At 34.8% G+C, this 20,828-nt stretch overlaps 1 protein-coding gene across 1 annotated transcript; it reads left to right on the top strand.

Annotated features, from left to right (window-relative positions):
- The first annotated feature begins 1,760 nt into the window (after positions 1–1,760).
- On the top strand, positions 1,761–20,539 carry LOC121372621 (polycomb protein EED-like). Its single transcript, XM_041499045.1, has 12 exons — positions 1,761–1,846; positions 4,873–5,019; positions 5,506–5,598; positions 6,277–6,342; positions 7,417–7,539; positions 7,999–8,080; positions 9,853–9,944; positions 11,371–11,504; positions 12,784–12,889; positions 13,999–14,151; positions 15,234–15,307; positions 15,941–20,539. The coding sequence occupies exons 1-12, from the start codon at positions 1,811–1,813 to the stop codon at positions 16,065–16,067; spliced, it is 1,233 nt and encodes a 410-aa protein (XP_041354979.1). The 5' UTR covers positions 1,761–1,810; the 3' UTR covers positions 16,068–20,539.
- Positions 20,540–20,828: the final 289 nt, after the last annotated feature.

The following is a 20,828-nucleotide window of genomic DNA, read 5'->3' as shown; positions in this document are numbered from 1 at the left end:
AGAGAGAGAGAGAGAGAGAGAGAGAGAGAGAGAGAGAGAGAGAGAGAGATGAGAGAGAGGAGAGAGAGAGAGAGGAGAGAGGAGACGGAGTGGAGATCGAGGAAGACCTTCGGAGAGAGAGAGAGAGAGAGAGAGAGATTCGTCCTCTAAGACTGTCACGTTCATATTAAATGGCTTATAAAACAACGCACACAGTGGGCAGAAACTTCAGTATAAATATAAAGTAAAGAAATGACGCATCAAAATTAATACCCAGGGCCCTCCCCCATTAGAAATTAGATCATAATTTAAATACCCCCTTCCGCCCAGGGCTCACTAATGAAGTCCGCAGAGGCGATACCTTTAGGAAGTGGGTACAAACCTGCTACCGGCCTTGGTGATGTCGGACATATAGCTAATAGGTACTAGGTTCGCATCCCAGTACCAGCTCCCACCCAGAGCAGGGGCGGATCCAGGAATTTTAGCAGGGCCTTTGAAGGCCACCCCCCCCCCCCCCCCGTCGATAGGAAATTTTCATATTTGAAGATAGCTTTAGATGGATTTGAAATATATTCACGTTGTCAAGATCAACTCTCTAGTCACGAGCAGGGGGGGGGGTCCAGACCCCCTCGACCCCACCCCCCCTGGATCCGCGTCTGCAGAGCGAGTTTTAACGAATTAATGAGTAGGTGTAAGACCACTATACCCTCTTCTCTCTCAGTAACCACTAACCTCTAACAACTAACCCAGTCCTTAGCAGACAGCCCAGATAGCTGAGGTGTGACAGTGTTCCCATGACAGCTTGCTTGAACCTTAATTGGATATAATAATAAGCATGAATTTTGTTTTGACATGAACACACCTGCTGGGGGTGGGGGTGGGGTGGGGGGACTGTACAAGCTATCTGTCACCAACCCCCGTAAATGATCGGTTGAAAAACTTTTTGTTTAACGACACCATTAGAGCACAAGAATTGATTTATTAATTTTGACATGATATAGTCTTTGTGTGGAAACCCGTTGCATTGTTTCATTAGTATGGGATCTTTTATACGCACTATCCTACAGACAGGAATATAGCACATACCACGGTCAGTCGTGGTATGAGAAATAGCCCGACCGCTTTAATTAGGGAAATACTTAGCCTAATCGTAGCCCTCCGACCTCGGTTGAAATGCAATTTCCTATAGCATCTGAAGACGAAAGTAAAAAATTGTTATTTTTAAATATATACTTGTATACCGAAGAACAATAATTACCCCCTAAAAAAACCCAAACAACAAACCAACACCCCCCCCCCCCCGAAAAAAAACCACGTTAATTTTGTGGCTCAAAAGGGGTAAACGCCCCTCAAGCGAAATAATTAAATCATCTTACAATGTGCATACTGATATTTGGCCTACACTGAAAAAGAACTGGGACTCCTAGACTAGCTATATTGGGTACGTTTTGCTTGATCTAGATATCTTAGAAACGATTTTAAAAATATTAATTTTAATGACAATCTGAAAGGCAAATGTGAACACAGATTGTCGTAAATAAATTAGGCAGATACACAAGAAGTATGTACTAGTTTGGATATTTCCCTGTTTCAACGTCACAGACTCTTATTTCACTATATTGTAACTTTATCCAAATGAGTAACAGGTTTGTACATTAACTAAACTTAGTGTCCGTTTTTACGGGTTGAAACTAGAGTCTGCAACTTTAATGTTTCGCTATTACTAATTTACCGCCAAAATAAGTAAATCACGTGATGTTCACATGGCTTTATATCCAAAATGTCCGATGGCGATGAAATAGTTCATTCTTTGTCTAAAAAGCGTTTTTCTATGTCATTTCAAAATGAAACCTCTGGTGATGAAATGGTATGAAATTGTAACTATCACACTTTTTACTTGTTAAAAAAATAATAATGGTCTAGATGACCATTATTATTTTTTTAACAAGTAAAAAGTTTTGCCACTAAAATAAAAATCGGACCGACAGAAAGTTAACGAAATTGGTATTGTTTCATGATCTGATTCCGTCATAACCTGATTCCGTTGGCGTTTTCAGGAACATATAACATTGTTTATTATTTATTTTTCTTAAACACATACACTTTTGTCTAATGATTCTTAAAACACTAGGCCAATTATTGTAATGGTGACGATAATAATACTAATGGCAAGTTATCAAGATCTCTAAGGTAACAGGTGTCAATCTGATTGAAATTAGCTCTACTGGGTCTACCCTGGTAGATCTAACAGCATTGCGTGGACTCCCATGTCCAGGTGACATTTCATCTATAAATAACAATTCAAATATTGACCAATTACACTTCGCTGTTTATAACGTTATTCGGGAGCATACAAATTCTAAAAATATTGGGCGAGACTATTTATAAATGCAATAGGCGAACTTGTTGGTCTATTTCAACATTAAAAAACCAGGAGGGAAAGTGCAGTAATAAACTCTGGATTGTATAATAGTATAAACAGATTTTATGGCTATACCATCACGTTTTTTTTCTGTCTTGAAACAAATTTTATATAATTTTTTTATTTGAAATTAGTTTCTGGCATACATCGTAATTCACCCGAATCATTTTGTATACCCTTGGCATAATCCCGAATGTTTTCAAATTCTTTTCAAATCACTGGCATAATTTTGCAAGTAAGGTTTTGATTGGTCGAATGAAAGGTCAACTGGACATGAGCTCCAACGGGCTGCTGTTAGATCCACATGTAATTGTGGAGCTAATTTTAATTAAATTGCATAGGTGTCTCAAACTGATCAACTAAGTAAAGCAAAACCATGAAATAATTTTCTACATTTTCCAGTTATAGTACATGAAATCAAATATATTCCTATCAGTTAATGAAAAAAGTCAACCATGTGGACATAATGCGAATCCATTCTAGTATTTAAACCAAAGTGTAACACCATCCAATAAACACACAGGTGTGGTCACCCGAAATGTGCCCAAAACTGGGTTTTGGGCATATTTACAATAAAAAAAACCTCACTAAGAAAATAATTCTGCCAAAATTGTATCCAGTAAGTGTTTTTTTTACTAAGCACAAATATAGTAGTAATAATAATAATGTTGTCGGGCCTAAACGTGCGCATCTGTTCGCTTCTGCCTTGTTGGTAAAATGCGGAATGTTTGATGTTTCATAAACTCTAAAATCACAAACTGCTTAAATTTTCTTTGATCTTAACTTCAATCCCAATTAAGATGTGTGTTTCGAACAATAGGTAAGCATTCAAAAAAAATAAAAATACAAAATGATATTATTTTATCAATTAGATTTATTCACTGTCACATTTGATGTTTCATAAACTCTAAAATTTGTTCTGTTCCGCATTTTACCAACAAGGCAGAAATGGACAGATGCGCATGTTTAGGCCCAACAACATTATTATTATGACTATATTTGTGCTTGATGTAAATCATATGATATTGATAAACTGTCAACAAAGTAAAAAACCCACTTATTGGATACGATTTTGGCAGAATTATTTTCTTAGTGAGGTTTTTTGATTGGGAAAAAGTTTTTTGATTGTAAAATTGCCCAAAACCCGGTTTTAGGCATATTTTGGGTGACAGGTGTGTACGGTTTCTAACTGCATTCAGCCACATTAGTATGGTAAAAATAACCTTATCATACATGAACTTTTTTTAAGGCCACTACTTGAATTTTGTTTAATGCGTGAACCATGCACAAGAAAACAAACAAACAGAATTTGAAGCCTAATGCAGTTAGGGACATTGATAATAATGAGTAAATATGGAGCAAAACCAACTGTTCAGTCAACTTTCACCTCCAAAAGTTACCAATTCACCCCAGTATTTGGTTAAGTTGCCCCAGTGGTCGTCAATCAAAGTTTACTGTTAAAATGGATGTCTACTACTTTGGTGTGATGGAACTGAATAAACTAGGCATTAATGGTGTGAATTGTCATGGTAGTAAAACAAGCAATTAACAAGTGTCAACTATTATTAAACTGTGTTTGTCTGCTGTAACCATTCGATCACAGCTTCGGTGTTTTGTGTGTCATTTTTTCCCCCTACTGCCCCCTTTCCTTTTACTCCTTGAATTCCGTCTCATTTCTTCCCGATCTGGCAACTCCTATATTTCAACTTTTGTTGTCCACCTTCACATCCCAGTCTTTGTCACTCCAGCCGTGACAGGTGCTTGTTTCTTTTGTTGATCTGCTTGTCATTCCCCATCAGCTTTTAACTGTGGGCGTAGTCTGACCACTTCGGAAAGTGTTCAGTAGTTACTTCTGTTTGACACTACGAAATATTGGTCAACCAACCCAATGGACTTGACAGTTCATTTTAATACCGTAAGTTTGTAACTGCCAATTGGCTGAATTGCCATCATTTAACCAATTGTATTTATGAGTTACCCAGTGAGCCAAACTGGGTGAATAAAATGCACAATATTTTTGGGAGACAAATATTTAAAAAATTTAAATGTGGTCTAATGATGGTCTTATTTTGTTTAGTTCTTATTTTTTATACACAGATTTTAGGTGAGTCTAGCAAGACTCAAGTCTGTTCACAGAACTCTAGTACCTGTGCAAGAAAAAACACTCCCATTTAATTTATATTTTTACATCAATTTGCCAGGTGCCAGTTACATTATAGGGCTATAAGACATGAAGGGAAAACAAAAGTCTAATATATGTGCAATGCAATGGCATGATTTGGAATTCATGATCAATGCTGGAATTAAAATGCATAGTGCTTTTTTTCTTTATTCCTTAGTCTCATTATCATCTAGTATAAGTGTCGGGTACTCTGGTCTGAGTTTGACCCTCGAGGTACTAGGTGTTCTAGAAACTGATACTTGGTGTAGTTAACGTACTATAGTATACTGTTTTGTTTCTCTCTCTGTAGGATGATATTTCTAGCACTGCTAGTACAAGAGAAGAGGAATCATCACGAAGTGCTACACCCACCTTAAATTCACGCAGATATGGACGGTCTTGGAGAAAGATGCAGAAGAAATGCAAGTTACAGTACAAGTGTACCAATTACCTCAAGGTATGCAACTTGTTTATGTCACTGATTTGAGTGTGGGTTGAATTGTAGAATTGTAGATATGTCAAATATGTATCAAATACAGGCATGTAGAATTGTAGATATGTCAAATATGTATCAGATACAGGCATGTAGAATTGTAGATATGTGAAATATGTATCAAATACAGGCATGTAGAATTGTAGATATTTCAAATATACATACATGAACATTATTTTGAAATTCAACTGATCGTCACCTTTCTGGTGTCATACGTTTTCATTTACATGTTTGCCTCACCTCTAAGACACCTGGTAGTAATTGCTGGAAACCGACTACAACAAATACTCATGGGTTATGAGGCGTCACGATTCGCTATGCAACTTTCTGAGATCACTGCACAATTTTAAAACATTAATTAAACAGTAGTTGCTGATCAATTTTCAGTTAAAAACAGTTGAAAACAAAATGTTCCCTGGTTATGATGTGCACATTACATGTATGTTTTAGGAGGACCATGGACATCCTATATTTGGAGTCGTCATCAACCTGAACTGTCAGGAAGGGGACCCATTGTTATTTGCTACAGCGGGTTATAACAGAGTAAGTACAAGGAACATTAATCATGTTATTTACATACTAGTTATAAACCACAGACCATGAAACCCTTCAAAACTCAACCCTGTGTAAACCAGAATGCTATCAAAACTCGACATTTATCACATTTTTATTACAAAATATTAGGAATAAAATAACCTCTTTAAACCAGATACTACATAAAACAAGACTTTTACTTTGTCCTGTTGCTATTGTTTTCACTCTTTTAACTATAATTTATATTTGTTGTTGTGCCAGAACTTCTCAAGTCATAATAGTTTTAAGTTAAATGTGATAGACCTTTAGGAGTTTTCCCCATTACATCCAAGCCATGGTATATGCTGTCCTGTCTCTTTAGACTAAGTGTTTGACACAGAATGACCCTATGAACTCAAACCTAAGATTGAGGTAGTTCATTTGAGTAAAGATTGGTGCTCTGTGCCAATGTTTATAAAACTTTAATATCTAAACTGTAATTATTTGCATGGGCAAGAGCTTATTAATTAATGCCTTCAGTCTAGAATTTATAGTTTTATAAACACTGGGAAAATGTAGCATGTTTCCTTTAAAGACTACATGTCAGAATTATTAAATATTTGACATTGTGTAGCCGATAATTAATAAATCAATAGCATATGTTGTTAAACAGAACAAATTTTAATTTTTATAATTGTTACATTTCAGGTGACCATTTATGAGTGCCTTGACAATGGGAAAATTCGACTAGTACAGGCCTACAGTGATCCATCAGTATCCATCATGTTACGATCTATAAGTGGTTTTAATATTCTAAGTAATTCTAGCATATCAGTTTTATTTATTTGTCACTAGCTGGTGATCATATTAAGAAAAATAGTACATTTCACCTAAAACTTAATTGCTGTTCTTGCTTGGGTCACTACACAGATGTCATCTGCTATTGAAACCCATGTTAAACTGCCCAACTTCAAGCAAAGATTGCCCATAGAACGGGTTCTCGTTGGCACTAATAACATACACCATTGCGAACATACATTATATAAGCATTTATATTCACTCCAAAATTGTGAACATTTCCGTCTCAGTTTTTGCTATATAACAGCATCTGGCTGTAGTACCTGTCCGAACAGGTGGTTCATTAACCGATTCACTCCGGCTGTCACTTGCGCTATATACCCATGTCCCAAAAGGTCGGTGCACAATATTACAAAATAATATAGGCAAAATACAGCCAGAAGGCTTACCATTAAACATACATATTGTTTTAATTCTTTACCATTTCCTAGAAGTGAATATGTGAACCATAACATGTGCCACAATTAGGAACTATAGTGGACAGTGATCAATGAACTCTCACCCGGAAGTGATCTGTGTAGTGAGACCGTGTACATATAGATGCTAATTTGCATATTGTTGTTTGGCCCATGCAGCATATTCCCTGAGAATATAAATACTATAATGTTTGCTCAGTTCATGATTAACATTTTCATTCCTGAACATCAGGTAAGAATTTAAGAAAGGGTGATTGTTAGTCATAGCTAATACAAATGCATTTTTTAAAATCAAATCAAAATGTGTAAATGGACCCTAGTAGTACATGTACATATGATTTTGTACAGTTTAAACAAACCTGACTTATATAATAATATTAATTAAGAAATCAAGAAGAAAAATACACATATAACAATACTTATACATTTATGATTAGCATCTTTTATTTATGCATTTTCTGGATTTTTTACTTGATATTTTTATTTTTATTACATGTAGCAGTTTGAGCTGGCATTATTTTGTTCTCTGTATTTAAACGTTAAAAGGATCCTAATATTCCTTAACAAAGTAAAGACCGAAGAAAACTTCTACTGCTGTGTATGGTCGTATGATGAGGATGGACAGCCGTTGTTAGCAGCAGCAGGCCTTCGCGGGATTATCCGGGTCATCAGCCCAGTAGCCATGCAGTCAATCAAGGTAAGTCGTTATGAGTTGTCCAAGATTTTTGTTGGACCCACATTATTATTATTATTATTATCAATTTTGTGAATTTGGTCATAACCTCAAAATAACCATGTTTAAAACAAATTAAATCATTTTTTTATTTCCATCTTTAACTTATTAATGGTGCATGCAGTTAATGTCACAGAGCAATCAGTTTCAGGTTATCTTATACATCCCAGAGCAATTAAGTTCTGTTTTATTGGATGCTATAGCAGCCCTGTCACCATGGAACAACCAATCAGAAGTCTCAGAAGTGATCTCCAATGTATATTGAAGACTAAAATTATCTACAATGGATGATCTCTCACATGGGTGTATAATAAAACAAGTAATATTGCTTAACCCATTCCGTCTTTTTGTCAAACATAATATAAGGTTTTAGAAAAGCTGATTCGTATTGAAGGTTACGGGTAATACGTTTTTTAATTGCAGCATTTCATAGGTCATGGTAATGCAGTGAATGAACTGAAATTTCATCCTAGAGATCGGAATCTTCTTATGTCAGTCAGTAAAGGTATTTAATGTATTATTTATTATTGTATTCTGTCTTATTAGTTTCATACTGGTGCAACCTGACAACTATAGATTTTGTCCAGAGTTCGACAAATCCGCTAGCCCGACGCCCGTGGCTAGTGGTTTTTAAGTTCGGGCTAGTGAGAAACGCAAAACCACTAGCCCCTGCGGGCTAGTGGTTTCCCCCCTCCTCTCGTCATCGCTCGATCGTGGGTTTTTTGTTTTCTTTCTTTCTTTTTCTCTCGGCTGAAATTTCGTTTAATAAATTTGATTGTGACGTTTGTCATCGAATAATATCAACAACGCAATGAGTATATAATAATAATCCACTTGAGCTAGGTCTGCAAACTGCAGTAACATGCTATCTCTACATCGTCACAGTTACAGCATGCATTGTTTACCTTTCCCTTTCAAGTTTCTGGCACAGGAAATAAAGTCTAATGACATGCGTGTTTTGATTGGTTAGACACGTGGTCGTTAATCTCGCACATGTTTTAGGCTAAGAACTTGGAAATCATCAATCGCGACGACAGGTTAATCTCAATCAAGTAAACCCCAGCCATGCTTTGAATTTCAGTGTTTGTTTTATTTACCTATTGTTTTTTAATTTAACACTTCGCTAACATGTGGTTATCGGCAATCAGGAAAACAATATACTTTATTGGTAACCGCATATGCAATGACTCGGCTTGGCCTATTACGTGTAGCGGTTTGGATAAAACGTCATAGCTGCCGATACAAGATAATACCTTTTTTGTTCATCAATTAACAACGGATTAGATGTCGCCGTTATATTCTTTTGATATCAGTCTGACACGGGATAATGCCCTGTATTTGGCATCACCGTTCCTGGCGACACTGTCGTACCCTCATTTAAATTTAATTATTTTGATAGTGTTTTTAGATACCAACCAAGAGTTTGCTCAATTAATTTTCCCCGGGGGGGGGGGCAAAAACAAAAACGGGACAATGACGATGGATCACACTTGACAAAAGACAAAACGTACGACACGACAAAAAACTGAAAGTTACAACATGATTTAAGTGTTTGTTTTATTTTACTGTTATACTCGTAAATGTGTAATGTTACAAAAATTATATAAAAATCCAGTTATAATTGATCAGGAATTTGGGCTAGTGCTTTATCTTGGTGGGCTAGTGGTTTTCACAAACCCACTAGCCCTGTGGCTAGTGACTTTTCAAAATATTTGTCATACTCTGTTTTGTCTCCATCTGTCTGCTATCCATCCAAATTCCAATCTGTCCATCTGTCTGTCCCTCATATAATTTTCCAGACTTTTTTCTGCAGTATCTCAGGATATTGAGCTAAAATTTTGTGTATAGATGTAGATCAAGTTTGATTTTCATGAGAATTGGCCTATTTTTTTTTGCTTGTTAAACATAATTAATTGTTGACAATAGTATACAATGGGATAGATGATGTATCACCACTTTTAATGCAAATCAGTGTTATTCATTATAGGTCGGGTCATTTACCATCCAAACAGAGAGTACATAGTCTGCTATTACAACATCCATGAGTTGGTGTTTTTTTTACACTTGGCTACTACCATTCAAATTTCAAATCTGATACACATGTCCCAGTATCTATCATGTCTTAATAGTTTAAACAGTATATTATTCAAGTTGGTGCTCCACAAACTATTCTGAAAGAGACAAGATGTTTGAACAATTTTTGCTGCTTAATTTATAATTATGTTGCATAATAAATGACTTGTTTAAAAAAAAAAAAGTTTGTTGTATTACTTTCAGACCACACGCTGCGAATCTGGAACGTGAAGACGGATGTGTGTGTTATGATACTCGGTGGTGTCGATGGACACAGGGACGAAGTGCTCAGTGCTGTGAGTCAGTTTGTTGACGTTATGTGTATTAGTTGTTTTTTAAACAGCCATTAGAGAGAACATTGCAAGATTTGTGGTATTGCACAGCGATACCCCACTCAAGTAGGTATTTAGTTTAATGACATCTGATTGGCAGCTCCATGGTGGTGTCAAAGCCAAACCGTCCACTGAAATTAAAAAATTTTGTCTATAGATATGAAAGGTCACTTGCTGCTTTTTGGTGGGAGTAGCCTATGTGGCGGCAGTGAGTTTCCTCTAATTTTTTGACCAAATGTTCAAATGACTATATGTTAAACACCAGATAGTAAAGTTTGTTTTATTTAACGACGCCGCTAGAGCACATTGATTTTTTATCTTATCATCGGCTATTGGACGTCAAACATATGGTCATTCTGACACTGTTTTTAGAGGAAACCCGCTGTTGCCACATAGGCTACTCTTTTTACGACAGGCAGCAAGGGATCTTTTATTTGCGCTTCCCACAGGCAGGATAGCACAAACCATGGCCTTTGTTGAACCAGTTATGGATCACTGGTTGGTGCAAGTGGTTTACACCTACCCATTGAGCCTTGCGGAGCACTCACTCAGGGTTTGGAGTCGGTATCTCGATTAAAAATCCCATGCCTCGACTGGGATCCGAACCCAGTACCTACCAGCCTGTAGACCGATGGCCTGCCACGACGCCACCGAGGCCGGTTAAACACCAGATAGCTGTTGTTAAAAATGTGCTTTCCTTAGCACATTTCAGCTATGGTTGTTTGCTGTCTTAATGTGTGGTTATTTAGACACTTAGTGTAGCTAGATTGTGAAAGAGAAAAAAACCTGCTGCAGCTACATATGCTACTTCAACCAAATAAAAAGTCATCTGTATACATATTTTTACAACAGAACACACTGTTTTGAAGCACTAGATGAAACGGGTATAATCTGACAGGTTCAGGGAGGGGGGACAGTTGATTGTGTGACCCATTGCTGAACTACATCAAATCCTTACCTAAACACATTGATCAGGTTCCTTAAATGTTTGTTCATGAACCAAAGCTTTGCTTTTAAAAATGAAAAGGTTTTGGCTACACAAAACAAAATATTGTAGATAGTCAGATTTGCTATTTAATTTAAATTTGACTACAATTCCACTGGTCAACTTACTTTGACTTTATTAATCGCATTCAGTCCCAACCAGAGGGGACTTTTGTTTGCAATGCCTCAAGATATTGAGGTGCGATTTTGTGCGTAGCTTTGTGTATAGTTACAGATCAAGTTTGATTTGCATAGGGATGGCTCATATTTGATACAGTTGTGGCTCTTTAGATACAAACATAGTTTGGGGTCCAGTAGGGGACATGTATGGCTTTAGAAATACTCTCAGAATGGTTGATTAGTAATTAGTAATTTAGATTTTTAAAAACTCCTATCAATTGTGCAGGATTTCAACATTGATGGTTCTAGGATTGTGTCCTGTGGTATGGATCATTCCCTCAAGATGTGGAAAATCAACACGGACATGTTCCGGAAAGCTGTGGTTGATTCGTACACATATAACCCCACAAAAAACAATGAGTAAGTGGTTTGATTTTTATACACAATTATGTTATTCATACTTATTAATTCAGTGGAAAGTTAGTATCTTGTAATGATTTGGTTACTTTTTCAGGATCTAGATAAATACTGAAGTCAGAATTACTTTTATTTTTTGATATTGGTTATATTGATTTATTTTATAAATATTGTGATACTAATGTTGTAATATTTTAGACCCTAAATTAAAAATACGTGTTAGAGTGTTGAGACTTGAGTGCAGGGTCACAGCTTGTCTTCAATTTTTAATTATTTGCCAGCATTTATGATAGAGCTATTTGTTAACAAATTTTTAATATTAAACTCACTATTTTAATTAATAGTTTGCATTCCCAGTTGTAAAGTTAATACCATTTTATTTGTCTCTTTTTCACCATTTCTTAATTTTGAGTACCGTATATCGCTGTGTATTAGCCGACTTTTTGATACAAAATTTATCAAGTCAAAGGCTGGGGTCGGCTTATCTAAGGAGTCAACATTTTATTGGAAATGTAAAGTTAGAATAGTGACGTCACGGCTTGACTCGATCTATTGTCATTATTGTGCTCTGCATTTCCGCTTTCATAAAGGTTCAATATTGCATTTTAACACAAGCTATTACAAATAAAAGATATTAAAATTGTATATATATGTTCATCTTTAATAAATGTTGGTGTTTAAAAGTTATTTAGTAATATTTATCTGTTTAAACAACAATAAATGGTGACCGATCAAAACAATTTCGGAAAACTTCGCAGGTCACGTGTCATTACAAAACTGCTTACTAAACCGGTGAACACGTTAATTGTTCCAGCTTCATTTGTTTTGTTTGTCGGCTTGGGATTAATCGACACGGGTGGTTGGGTATGGTAGGGTATAGCCGACTACATGTAGTAATGAAAAGACCGATTAGCACAATCAACAATGCAAACAGTCACTGTGTTTTTAACGTGTGGCTGCAATCAAGAATGTTTAGGTATATTTCGCTATCTTGGTACTTATATTTTACGAGAAATAAATTAACCGGACACCGTTTCTATAAACAGAAATCGGCTACTGCTTCCGGATAAGTTTGCTGTGACAAATGACGTTTGAAAGCAGATGTACTTTGTCATTTTGTAGACCACACAGACATCTGACTTGGTTAGTTTTATATAGGGGGGTCGGCTTATATACAAGGTCTATAATTTTAAAGCCGATTTGGAGGGTGAAACTAGGGGGTCGGCTAATGCATGGAGTCGGCTAATACACAGCGATATACGGTATATTTTTTGTTTTGCAGCCCTTTTCCTACAGTATCAAATCATTTCCCTGATTTTTCTACGAGAGATATTCACCGGAATTATGTTGACTGTGTGCGATGGCTTGGAAAATTTGTCTTGTCCAAGGTGAATAATGAATAAAACCTGATTTTAAATGGGATTGTTGTAGTCGAGTTTGTTTGAAGTGCCTTTAAACTGTCTTTTTAAAGCTAATTAAATATTAACACAAAACTTCTTTTTGACCGTAACCTGACCTCTGACTCAGGTGACAGAAGGAACTGAAAAGTAACTGGAACAGGTAGCCCAGAGCTTTTTGGATGATTTTAGCCATTCCATTGGCTGTTGGGATGTTCAGATCAGTGTATCGGAATGGAGGAAAATAAAAGAGAAAACATTAAAATGTTTCTTCAAACAGTGTTCAGTTTTAAGCAAAATGATATTAATAATCATCATTCATCTTTTCCTATTTTTATTCTTCTACTAAATGTATGTTAAATTATCAAAATTCTAAATATTTAAATACAACCTGGATGTCATAATCATATTGTGCACAATAGTATTATATCTGGAATAACATTTCTAATGAGTAAAATAGCTCTTTACAATTTCTAAAAGAAGTATCACACTTACCATATTTGTAATATAAACTGGCTGTAGTTTAAAGTGTGCTGAAGTGTGGTTAAAATATTAAACTGCGGCAAAATGTAGCCCAGTGGTAAAACACTCGCCTGACGCACGTCAGTCTAGGATTGATGGGCCAATTGGGCTATTTTTCGTTCCAGCCAGTGCACCATGACTGGTATGTCAAAGGCCATGGTATGTGTTATCATGTCTGTGGGGTGGTACATATAAAAGACTCCTTGCTACTACTGGAAAAATGTAGCAAGGTTGCTGTACGACTATATTAGGAATTACCAAATGTTTGACATCCAGTAGCCGATGATTAATAAACCAATGTGCTCTAGTGATGTTGTTAAACAAAATAAACTTTTTTTTGGTAATGTTCTAGCAGAACAAACTTTGAAATCAAATTAGCTTTATTTCAAATTGGGAGACGCATAACCTATTGTCTGGCTAACCTTGACATTCCCATGATGCTCTAGGGCACCTGCTATTGTCCCACTTCCAGTAATAGTTTCTAAACAATAATAGTTTCTATATCACTATTGATAGTGACCCAAGATATACTTTACATATTTGGTTAAAATATTACAATATTTCTTTCTTTGTGTTAGTCGTGTGAAAATTGCATTGCGTGTTGGAAGCCGGGTACGATGGACCAGGATGAGAAATCGTCCACGGACAACACAGTGACAATCCTGCACCGCTTCGACTACCGCGAGTGTGAGATCTGGTACATGAGGTTCTGTCTCGACTTCGCTCAAAAGGTAATCTGCCAAACTCCACTGTTGTCATGGTTATGACGGGGGGCAGGAATTGATCCCCGTCGGAGGACCCATTGGGCTATTTCTTATTCCAGCCAATCGACCTTGACTGGTATATCAAAAGCTGTGGTATGTGCTGTCCTGTCTTTGGGCTGGTGCATATAAAAGATCCCTAACTACTAATGGAGAAATGTAGTAGGTTTCCTCTCTAAGACTATATGTAAAGATCACCAAATGTGACATCCAACAGCCGATGATTAATAAATCCATATGCTTTTGTGGTTTTGTTAAAAAAAAAAAAAAACTTTAACTTTGGTTATGATACTACTGGATGGTATTTATGTCTCATCTTTATAACGGAAATAGGCGAGATACAGGTATTACTTTTGTGGTTTTGTTAAACAAAAAAACAACTTTAACTTTGGTTATGATACTACTGGATGGTATTTATGTCTCATCTTTATAACGGAAATAGGCGAGATACAGGTATTACTTTTGTGGTTTTGTTAAACAAAAAAACAACTTTAACTTTGGTTATGATACTACTGGATGGTATTTATGTCTCATCTTTATAACGGAAATAGGCGAGATACAGGTATTACTTTTGTGAGGGAGGCAACCACGGCATCCGCTTTTGTGTTTAGTTCAACATTAAAGTTACGTGTCTAGTTCAACATTAAAGTTACGTGTCTAGCTCAACATTAAAGTTACGTGTCTAGCTCCATTTCTCATAGACTATAAGTCGTATATCAGTAAAACATGGTTTTGTTACACACATGAATGTTCATCTTGATGTATGTTAAATAAAAATTGATATTTATTCAATTAAAATTTTAATTGAATTTGAGTTTTTTAAGTTTAATTTTTATTCTTTTTCATTTGTGGATACAACTATCAGTAACACCAAATATGTTTATTGTAGGCAAGACATTTAATGATTTTATAAATAAACACAAATACTTGGATAAAGTCAGTTTCAAACATAAATATGAGATGGTCTTTTACTCTTTAAGAGTTGAAAAATATACAAATACAAATTTTCTTGATGCTGGAGGTATATGTGAGATTTGTTTCCGTTTTCACAGATAATGGCTCTGGGTAACCAGGTAGGAAGAATCTTTGTCTGGGACTTGGATGTTGATGACCCCACCCAGTCACGGTTAGTACAAACATAGTACAACATTTGTTGACGTACTTTGCTATGCCAGGTTTCAGTTAATTGTCGATCAAATTCAAGATTCTTGTAAAGAACCAATTTTGTTCTTTTTAAATTTTGTGTTGCAGTGGACTGTTTGTTACCTTTGGTGTCATGTTTTGTTGCAATTTTTGTGACATTGCTTCAGCGCCACTAAAATAGAAATCAACCTTAAAATGTTAGTGCTACACAGTTGGTTGAAAGAAAATGGGTTAATTTTAGGGTTAGGGTTAAGAAAATAATACAGTAACGATAAGTTATTAATTCTGTCAAAAGGTTAACTTAAAAAAATAAATCTGCAAAACAATTTGGGTATGGTGCCATACCCGTTTTACCCCACTGGCAGAAACCCTGCAGGCTGGGGGGCCAGGCTAAATGACAGCTTGTGATAAATTTTTATGTGGATGAATAACAGAAAATGCATACATGTATACTGTAATATCTGACTTATTATTTTCAGTATAATATTAATTTTATAATTATTCTTTTCATTGATTGTTACTCTGCCTGAGTTAGTTCTCTGTAATGATAGTTCAAAACAATTATGAACTTTGAATGACGTAAATAACAGTGATATTTGTTAAACATCTATTCCAGATTCACAAAACTCTCGCACAACAAATGTACGACTCCAATTAGACAGACGGCTCTCTCCAAAGATGGAAACATTCTTCTAGCAGTGTGTGACGACTCCACCATTTGGAGGTGGGACAGAATCAAGTGACGGAATCCACATTTGATAAAATGATCGTTGAAGAAATTTGCATTTTTAAAAGTGAAGTGAGAAGAATGAAAAAACTGTCTGAAAGGAAAGAGATTTTGTGAATGTTGTGCCAAGTAAAGTAATACATCCTCAGTCTTAGCTGATGTGAAGAAGAGTCTGTCATGGAGCAGTTACTTGCTGACAGTGGTCAGAAGTACACAGGGAATAGAATCGTAGATACATGTATGAAAAATACAAACATGTCAAGACCTTAAACAATTGCACAAGAATAGATCAAAAATATAAAATGTAGAAATGAAAGAAATGTCAAGCTAGGTGCATTCAAATAGTCCACATTTTATTTTATTACTTTCATTGTTTAAATGAAAGGTAAATTGATTCATACTCATTGAACATTTTTTATAGCACATAAAATTTGAAAAATCATTTCATACAGTTTCAACTTGTATAGTTTAAAACTATGAATTGAAATGTCTTCCTGAATTGGAGGATACTGTCCCTGATTTTAATATTGGGCTTTTGCCTTAGAGACTTGGCACTAATTAGCCCTAACCACCATTATAAAATTCTGATACCTTGCTAATAATGATACTGACCACCACTGTATATGTCACAGAAAACAATATTTCACACACAAAACATTGTTCTCTTAATGTGTCGGGTATTAAAAGTTAAATCTACACAAACTGCTATTTGGTTTTGTGGTGAACCATTCTGAATGTCACTTTACCAATTTTCATAGAAACTCTTCATTAAAATTTGCAATACAATATTTACAGGGTCGGCTGGAAATACTGTCATCGAGGGCTCGAAATAGCAGCCTACAAAAAGCAGTGCATTTTTTAGACCTAGCAAGTGAAATACAAATTCACCTGCTAAAACTACTGCAGTATCGGAGGCCATTTTTTCAAGAAACAGATGTTTGACATATTGTTTAGCTTGTGAATTGGTTTGACATATTGTTTAGCTTGTGAATCGATTATTTTAATTTCATAATGCTACAATGTAACTTACAGGATGTCATTTTCCACGCATATTTCCTCATTCCATGTTGTCTTATTTCCAGCAGGCCATATTTTTTCTTAGCAAGATATATTTGTTTTGGCCTGCTACTTATAAAAAATAACCAGGTCATATTTTACTTCCTATTTCAAGCCGTGTCATTAAAATTAAGTGCAATGTTAGTTTGAGGTTAGGTTATGGAAATGTACTGTAATTCATATAACTGAATAATTGGTTACCTAAGTAAAAATCATGTGAACTGTCTTCCGGTTACCTAAGATTTGAAATATTGTCTTCTGTTGTCGGCATAATAAAATCATAAAGTTAACACTTTGCTCCCCACGACTGAAAATTATCTAAACAGAACCCTGAAATATACTAAAAATTTGCTAGGGATCACTATTTAGGGCGGTATTATATTTTTAGGCATGGGTATCACACAAAAACTAAAAATGGCATGTATTCGAGGACATGTTTATTTCCTGAGTTTCATTGCTGTATACCAAATTTGAACAACAGGTAACATGCGTTCTGTCATCAAAGAAGCAGACATTTGACTGTTAGGTTAATTACATGTACTATATATAATTTCTGCATTTAAAACTGCATACTCTAGTAGTGTTTTCTGTATGAGAGTTGCTTCCCTTTTAGATACCACAATGTAAAGTGATAATTCAAACTCTTAGTGGTGAACTTATTATTTTGGGGACAATGTTAAAAGGGATGTTGTTTTCTTCCATGGTAGAAAGTCGCATAGATTAAATACATGTTCATCTATGTAAAATCATTATTTTATTCTTTCTTTCCAGTCATTGCATTAATTTCACCTTCACCTACAAATCTGTTAGGGTTTTGGCCTATTAATTAAAGTGAATTAAAAAAATGTCCATGTTGTTTTGTTAAAAATGTGATGTCTTCGATGTTTATTGTCATTTTGGCAAACAAAACCATGTTCTCAACATTAAGTTTATTATTAATGGTGTTTTTTGTTGTAAAGTTACATATTTTAAGTCAATGTGATCATATATATATGGTCATAGTACAGGGCATACACTCTTAAGATGAACATACACATTAATTTGTTATTATTATGTTTACAGCTTTTGTTATGAAAATAGTTCTAATGCAAACTGATTATTTCCACCAGTTGTCATTCCTATTGATGTAAATGAACTTGACCAGATTTTCATCTATTTTTGATAATTTTATGTTCACTGAATAAACCTCAGGTATCCATGACTAATTTGTTGATGTTTAATATACTGAGCCTCAAATATTATGCAAGTTATTATCAACATATGTTTTTTTAATTGCAACTGCAATTATATAGATGTCCGTTTTTGTTCAGCTGATGGTTCTGACATTTTTGGTACAGGCATGTATGTGTGCTATAATTATTATTGATATTTACGAGAAAACTAAATTGTTGCATAATTTTTTGTGGGGAGTGTACCTTCACTTCACGTCGGTGTGCCTGCATTCCATCTATCCATTATATGACTCCATTCAGATTAATGTTTCCTATCTGATGTATTTTCCTGTCTTCTCTATTGCTAATCAATTGTATTGTGCTTGGTTATAACAAATGTTTCCTAAGGTCAGACTAGGCCTGTATATCAGAATTAGTTTCTGATAAAGGCATTAATTCTAGCTAGGCCTTAAAAAAGTGTGTTTCCAGGAAGATGCTAAAAACAATTTTGTACCGTAGATCAGCTTTTAAACATTATTATAATTATGTCTTTTCTATAAAATAATTTTAAAAAACATAAAATATAATAATAATACATCCAAAATAAATTATGGTTGTCCCCTTTTTCTGGCTAGGATCGAGTTGAAAAAAAACAAAAAACCTTTTTTTAGGCCTTATTAAGCAGTGTAAACTTACTTGTATTTAGTAGTACACTAAAAAACCAATTCAGGATACAATATTGATAAAAAATTAAAAGTGCAATTTTCTGCAAAAATTATGGTTGTTAATAAAAATAAAACATCTCGCAGAATGCCACGTGACAGCCTAATTTTTGGCAGGTAGATTAAATGTAAGGTACCATGTTTTACTGGTGTACTGCCTGGGTGTGTTCAAAACACTGCCTATATGAGTTTTATCAGAATATGTTAAAACATTATTAACAGTGGAAATTTGATTGGGTCCTGACAGCTTGCTAAATTATCTGTTCATGACAAATAATGAAATTGAATGGACTTCTCACCATCCTGGTACTATGGAAACAGAAAAGATGTGTACCTCAAAAACTAGAGTTAACCACTTCCCATCCTCCTACAAGAATGTTTTTGTTTTGGTAAATAATTTCAGTTTGGTTTGATGTAAGAAGAAAAGTAAAAGTGTTTTGGAAAACAGTGGGCTCAGAAGTAAATAACATGTAGTAAATTCCATAGTATGAAAAAAGGCGTTACCTGTGGAGCTAAGGTTTAAATAATATGCTATGGTTCAAGAGAATCCCTTCCTTGCCTTCACTCATTTCTTTTGTTACCTTTTACCTTTTTACTTTTAGCGTTTTAACATGCTACACAGTGGGACACACACACACACACACACACATATATATATATATATATATATATAAACCATCGCTGCTACTGGATAAAAGTGCCCTCTCCGCTTCCTATGCCAGTGCTACATTAAGCATGAAAATGTTTTGGATTGTATGTTATACAATAAGATGTATATGTATCTTAAAAGTTGCTTACTTTGTACAATCATGTCTTCAATCTCGTTATCACCTGGCAAAACATCTCAAATCTTTTACTCAACAAATGGATGACTTGGTAGTGTGGAGTTCTGTCAAAGTCGTATTGATTTGATAGTTTGTATCATTACAAACCTTGTTATGGTGACACCATTTACTGTCATAAAAATGTGAAATGTAAGGAGAAAGCATTTGGAGAATTTTATATTCCATTGTGACAGATTGTTTATATTTGTGTTATATTTGTTTAGTGTTTATACATGGCATTTGTATGTTAATACTTCAAGAATTGTTTTAGACAAATTTTCAGATTTCTTTTAGATAACCTAACAAGAATGATTTTGTTATATAAGTTAATGCAAATAAGGGGTTGGGTGTTCACTCTTTAACATTTTTACAAATACACAAAACATAACCGTAAAATGAAGCAAATTTAAAAAAAAAAAAATGTTCCTTACAATATCAATTTTTTTTATATACATTCTTTTAGGAAGGGTAGCAAAAACGATATGGTATGTACATTAATGAAAATTCTGGAGGATTGTGAATGACCCCTACACATTCTAAAAATAATGAAAATTGGAATGTGAACACGATTTTTAATGCCTTCTTAGTTCTTTGAGTGAACAATTTTAATGTATTATGCTACCAAGTTGTGGATTAATCAACTGAATTTCATACGGCTTACATTTTGTACATACATTTATCATTCATTGATATGTATTTTACATGAATTGTCAATAAATTTGTTTTTAATGGTTAGTAGTGATTTTTTTTTAATTAATTGTTTTGGTAAATATGAAATTAGACACGGAGTATGCCTACTATTCCATAGTATTTAATAAAAGTTTGTATTACAGCAATTATGGACTATAGGTTTTGTCTGTCTGTCCATCTGTCTGTGCATCTATCCTACATATAGTTTTCTGGAATTTTTTCACAATGCATCAGGATATTGAGCAGAAATTTTGTGTATGGCTTTATCATATAATATTATACTGTTACAGATCAAGTTTGATTTTCATGGCGATTTATCAATTTTTCACAGTTA

This window comes from Gigantopelta aegis, chromosome 4 (genome assembly GCF_016097555.1).
Source record: "Gigantopelta aegis isolate Gae_Host chromosome 4, Gae_host_genome, whole genome shotgun sequence".
Taxonomy (NCBI): Eukaryota; Metazoa; Mollusca; class Gastropoda; order Neomphalida; family Peltospiridae; genus Gigantopelta; species Gigantopelta aegis.
The sequence above is the reverse complement of the archived record's forward strand: the minus strand, read 5'-3'. Positions and strand labels throughout refer to the sequence as shown.